Raw genomic sequence first — 6,255 nt, 5'->3', positions numbered from 1 at the left:
ACATTCTGATACTTGTTGTCTATTTTTCCCATTCAGACTGTAAGCTCTTTGGGACAGGGACTGTCTCTGTCTGATTGTAGAGCACCTAGCGCCATGGCCAGATTCACAGTTATGTTGACACAAAGCAGCCATACCGCTGGCTTATGCTGCTATTCATGTTTCTCTCTGTGCACCACTTCACAACTCTTCTGATTAACCAAGGCCTCAGTAGGAAGTAACTCTCACTCACCAATTTTACGGGTACGATAATAGAGAGTTTGCATGAAGTCACTTCAGGTAGAGCTGGGGATAGACCTCAGGTTTCTAACAGAACAGAGCTGAGTCTCCGCCATTTTGGTATGCTACCTTTCAGGAAGGATGTGCGAAGTTATGTATTTGTGTAACCCACACTAAAATAGTGTGGCTCTCTGTCATTTTTTACGGGCTAGACCATAGGTGGTGGTTTACTATGGGTCCGATAATGGCTCTCTACTAACAGAGCTGGTTCTTTAGCTCAAAGGGAAGCAGGTTGTGCGTTTACACCCAGAAGTCACAGCCTCTGTTCTGCAGATGACCAAAACAAAGGTGGTATTACACTTGGCTATGTTTTATCTGTAATTACTAACGCACACTCTGCTCCCACAGCCAGGAAGAGAAATCAGGAATCCTGATGTCATCCAAGATGAAACTCCCCATGGGAACTGTTAAAGATGACATGCAGTAACTACTCCCAGAGAGTCATTAAGGGTATCCTCTAGCCCTTTCTGAGCTTCTTTTCCCTTGCAAAGGCACTGCACAAAAAGAGGATAGTCCCACAGGTCATGTAGTGGGTTTAGATGAGGTGTTTTCAGCTAGAACGTTTTTCCCAGATGGAACAAGGCCTGTGGGTTAAGCAATCAGTTTGGGGGTGAGTCTAATGTGAGATGGTGGAGAAAGACAGAGGCAAGAGAGTTGCACCTGGGAAAAGGGCGGTGGTCATAGAAGATTAGGGTTGGAAGAGACCTCAGGAGGTCATCTAGTCCAACCCCCTGCTCAAAGCAGGACCAATCCCCAACGAAATCATCCCAGCCAGGGCTTTGTCAAGCCGGGCCTTACAAACCTCTAAGGATGGAGATTCTACCACCTCCCTAGGTAACGCATTCCAGTGCTTCACCACCCTCCTAGTGAAATAGTGTTTCCTAATATCCAACCTAGACCTCCCCCACTGCAGCTTGAGATCATGGCTTCTTGTTCTGTCATCTGCCACCACTGAGAACAGCCGAGCTCCATCCTCTTTGGAACCCCCCTTCAGGTAGTTGAAGGTGCCTTAGTGGGGCTTTCTACAAGAGGGAAGGAATTACCTGGGTGCTGTTTGTTACCAGCACTGTGCCAGGAAGAAGGACTTGTGTACATTTTGTAACTAAACAAATCACACAGTGCCTGACTTTGCCACACCCATTTTCTCTCCAAATGAAAAAGGCCCGCAAAATCTGCTAATGTTTGGCAGAGGGGCAATAATGTATACGTGGCAAAAGTTAGCATCACTTTGGACTGAACTGAAGACCCTGGAATAATTGGAGCTATTGGAGTGAATTTCTGTTGCAAAACACTGTATTCAGAAGAGAATTTGGATGGGATGTTAATATTAGCTTTGTTGCATTTTAGTGTTTATTTTTGATTAATGGGTTGATTAATGGGTGGGACACTTTACTGTAGCTTGTGTTTTGAGGCCGGGAGTAGTGTGCAGGAGACTATGCCTCTGTGCATGTAGAAGGTGGAAGATCCTGCCTGTGCAGACTCCAAAAGGATCAGACGTTGATCTGATACACGTATCTTTCCATTAAGCAGCCTCTTTCTTAAAGGTGTACTATTACACTTAGGTGGAAGTTTGATGCCTTGAGGCATTGCGAATTAGCAGGAGAGCCTTCCAGGTCTAAGCCTGCCCAGCTCAAAAGGGATTAGAAATGGTTTCCATAGAGTGGATGTTTGGTGGTCCCTTCTGAGATGAGTCCATGTTTGTTCAGTGTCCAGCACAAGGGAAACCTGATGGAAGTTGGATCCTTTAGCAAGTGCTCCAGCAGCAGGGGCCAGTGTCGCCTGGCTGGCTATACATTTGTGAGAGCTGGCAGTGGAGTAATTGTCACACGCCCTGGGGACGAGCAGGGGGAGTTCGGAAATCAGACTTAAAACCCTGGCTTGAGAACATCTCTTGCTTTTTTTGGCCAAGCTCATTATCCTTGGGCAGGGCCGGCTCCAGGCACCAGCCCACCAAGCATGTGCTTGGGGCGGCACCTGGAGGGGGGCGGCCCGAGAGCGGGGCCGCGACTGGGCTTGCGGCCCTCCCCGCAGCGCTCTGGCCGCTGGGGAGAGCGGAGCCACGGCGGGCTCGCCGCCCTCCCCCCGGTGCTCTGGCCACCGGGGAGAGCGGAGCCGCGGCCGGGCTCTCTGGCCGCCGGGGAGAGCAGAGCCCCGGCCGGGCTCTCCACCCTCCTCCCGGCGCTCTGGCCGCCGGGGAGAGCAGAGCCCCGGCCGGGCTCTCCGCCCTCTCCCCGGGACTCTGGCCGCCGGGGAGAACGGAGCCGCGGCGGGCTGGCCGCCCTCCCCCCGGCGCTCCGGCCGGTTGGGGAAAGCGGGCCCGCGGCCCGGCTTGGCGCCCTCCCCTGCCGCGCTCCCCACGGGGGTGGGGGCGGCGGGAGGCTTTTTTGCCTGGGGCGGCAAAAAAGCCAGAGCCGGCCCTGTCCTTGGGGAGGGCGAGGGTCTGACTCAGCCCTTTGACTGAGTGTTGGCCAGACTGTGGGACCTCATACGCTGGTGAGCAGTAGTCACTCTGAACGGGCTGGCGGGCTGGAGGAGCTGATTGACTAATGCTGGATCCCAGGGGCTGCTCCACATACAGCCCTGCAACCCCCTGCCTGGATTTCCTCTCTTTCTTCCCTTCCCCCATCTCTCCTATTCTTGCCCCTTCCTGGGATGACTCCTTGACTCAGTGCATGGAGATGGCCTGACATAAAACACACCCACTGCCTGACTCTCCTGTGCTCGCTGAGCCGAATGCAAACTCCCCTGGTTTGGAAGGAAGGAGAAGGTGCAGTTTGTGCTTCTGTTGTCAGGTAGCTTCCCCCGACACACACACACACACACACACACACACACACACACACACACACACACACACACACACACACACACACACACACACACACATATTTTGGCATGGTGGGAGAGAATCTGGCCTGAAGCTCTATTACTTAATGACCTTCTGGTACATACAGCAAGGAGGCAACACCCCCCTTCCCCTCCCCCGCAGCCCCAATTTCAACAACGGAGAAGGGCAGCATTTCAGCATCAGCTTATTCACTTTGATGCTGAATCCTGCACTCGCCCATAACACTGTGGATGAGGATAAATGATTAATGACATGCAAATCGGCACTGAAGTCAATTTTATCTTAAAGGGCCCCATACAGCGTAGCAGAGCATGGCTTAGTGTGCTCATGTGCTGTGCTACACCCAGCTACAGCCATTCCACTGTAGGCTTCTGGGGTGGGGTGGGGTGGGGCTGGGCAGGGGAATCTTATGAAGGGTGAGGCTAGAGGCATCCTGGGAAGTCCTCAGAGGAGTGAAGTTTTGGGAGCTTAGGATCCTGCAGAAGGGGGAAAGGAGCATCTGGCATGTTGTGGGGAGAGGAGAATTTGGCAGCTGGGTGAGTTTCTCTGGGAGATGTTGGGTCTTAAGGAGGTATTGAGGGGGGCAGGAGGTCATCGGCCCCAGGAAAATGAATAGGATGTGAGAATTTGTGGGCTCAAGGAGATCTGAGAGATAAAAAGACTGGAGGCGTTGGACTAGGAAGGGTGGAGGAGGATGTAGAGATTCAGGGGGCTTGGGTCAAAGCTGGATCTACTTGGATCCTGCCATATGTTCTACCCAAGCTCCTAAATTGTCCCATCAAAGGAGAAATTCTAGCTCCGCTTTCTGTTCCAGACACTCCAGATGCCGATGGAGCCTGGCAGAACCATATGGGAAAAACCCAGTTCTGGCTCCTGCACCCCGCAGGGTCCTGCCAGTGTTTTGCCCCTCTCCTCCCAATCCCACCGGCTAAATAGAAAACAAGGATCACGATTCCCATTGCTCTGAGACATTCCAGGCATCAGGACATCTTGTGACAATAGCCTCCCGGATCCCTGGATGGATCCAGCCCTGGGATCCCTGGATGGATCCAGCCCTAATCTTCCACATTTCACTGCCTACAAGCTCAGCGACTCCAGCTGCCCCCTACAGCTCCAGACCCAGAGGCTCCCTCAGCGCCACCACAGCTGGGATCTGGCAGCTGGTTCCTGTCAGACCCTGCAAACCCAGCCAAGAGGCCATCAGAACAGAGAGCAAGGATGGCTGTGTGAGCCCGGCTCAACACCTCTGGGGCACGGTGGGTCCGGGGCCAGGTTCTTCCAGCGCTGCTGTCTTGATGTGTGTGTGTGGGGAGGGGGAGCTTTGTGGGGGTTCAAAGGAGCAGTTCCTTGTTTTTGACGGCCCAAGTCGCGGGCTGGGGGGGGGGGGGGGGGTCAAACCTCGGCAGGATCCAGGGGGACCCAGCGCGCCCCTTCCCCCCCAGCCTCAGGGTAAGGCGAGACTGGCGAGCGGGCGCTCTGGGGAGGCTGGGAGGATTTGGAGTGGGACTCGCCTAGGCGCAGGGAAGCTGGGGAAGGACCCTTGGGGAGGGAGCTGCAGCGCGATCCGGAGGAGGCAGGGGCGGGACTTGGGAGGTGGGGACAGGCTGAGCCCCGGCTCCGGCAGCCAGAGCTCAGAGGACGCGCCAGCGGCTGCTGAAGATGCTAAGTTTCTCCTGGGTGCTTCTCCCGCTGGTGAGTGCCGTGCGCGCTGCGCTGCGCTGCGCTGCGGGCGGGCGGCGGGGTGATCTCAGAGCCGGGGGCGCTCCCATCTGGATGGGGCACTTGTGCTCCGGTCCCCACATTTGGCTTTCTCCCACTTGCGCTCACATCTGGATGGGGCACTTGGACTCACATCTGGATGGGGCACTTGCGTTCCGGTCCCCACATCTGATTTTCTCCCACTTGCGCTCACATCTGTTCTGGATGGGGCACTTTCCCTCTTCCCTACGCATCTGGATGTTCCACCTCGCTTGTGGGTCTGGTGGTTGTTGTACAGATATGGTGTCTATCATCCTAAGAGGGGAGGAGGTGGGGAAAAAAACCCAAACCCTACCATGCTGGGAATAGGCAGAAACAGGGCTGCAGGGGGGAGGGGGCAAGTGGGGCAATTTGCCCCAGGCCCCCACGAGAATATAGTATTCTATAGTATTGCAACTTTTTTTATGGAAGGGGCCCCCGAAATTGCTTTGCCCCAGGCCCCCTGAATCCTTTGGGCGGCCCTGGGAAGAAAGGGCAGAAGAAAGGAGAGATTCATTTGTCAAATGCTAAAAAAATTGACTTTACAAGTTAGAGTTATCCAGTGCTCCACTTCCCCAGGGGGGAGGCTTTGCATGTGATTTAGGGTTGATAAAGCCTTTGATTAGCTGTATATTGTCCAATCAGTTAAAAAAAAACAACGGAAAAGTATGCAAAGCATCCACATCCCAAGTTCAAGTGGCCTGAAGGGGACCCCCCTGGGCTATAGTGATCATGAGGAAGAGAACTTTGCTGCAAAACCAGAATATAACAGAGGTGTGTATTTCCTTAGAGAGGTGCAAAGCACATGCAAGTCCGTAGAGCACTGATGCTGTTTTGCTGAATACCTTTAGTGATATCAAGCACCAAGTTGTGCTATACTATGTCTGAATTCACAGAGGCGTTGGCATCACTTTCTATGTGCCCACACAGTGAGCAGTAACACCTGTGTGCTGGATTAGAATCTGTGTTTATAAACTCTGTTCCCCAGCGTTGGTATTAGAATTTCCTGTTTCATGTTAATCGTGGCTGGGGTGAATGATTACACTGCTCTACAGCCAAAATGCTTCTGAAATAAATGTAGTCAAACTTTACTAATTCTGGGTCACTGAGAACGAAAATGATGCTTAAAATTGTTGATTGGCTCTAGTTTTCAATATATGCTATTGGGTCAGTATATACGACCCTTGACTTGGGAATGGCGGAGGATAAGTGAGTTATAAAGGGAAGGGATCTCAATTTAAACCAGAAATGACTAAAATACATCTTTGACTGGATCTATGAATAAATCTATGACTGGGTTTGGACAGTACTTGCTTTTTAGGCAAAACAATGAATGATGCAATCTGAAGCTGGTATTGCGTCATACATGATATGAATTGCATCATGTTATTCCT

At 52.6% G+C, this 6,255-nt stretch overlaps 1 protein-coding gene across 1 annotated transcript in view; it reads left to right on the top strand.

Moving 5' to 3' along the window:
- Positions 1 to 4,783: 4,783 nt before the first annotated feature.
- LOC135874455 (pituitary adenylate cyclase-activating polypeptide type I receptor-like) overlaps positions 4,784 to 6,255 on the top strand; it is a 36,732-nt gene continuing 35,260 nt past the window's right edge. The window contains exon 1 of the mRNA XM_065399279.1: positions 4,784 to 4,816. Coding sequence (XP_065255351.1) covers positions 4,784 to 4,816 — 33 coding nt within the window. The remainder of the gene's footprint in view (positions 4,817 to 6,255) is intronic.

The sequence above is a fragment of the Emys orbicularis genome, chromosome 2 (genome assembly GCF_028017835.1).
Source record: "Emys orbicularis isolate rEmyOrb1 chromosome 2, rEmyOrb1.hap1, whole genome shotgun sequence".
Lineage (NCBI taxonomy): Eukaryota > Metazoa > Chordata > Testudines > Emydidae > Emys > Emys orbicularis.
Note: the sequence above shows the minus strand (reverse complement) of the source record. Positions and strands in the feature narration are given on the sequence as shown.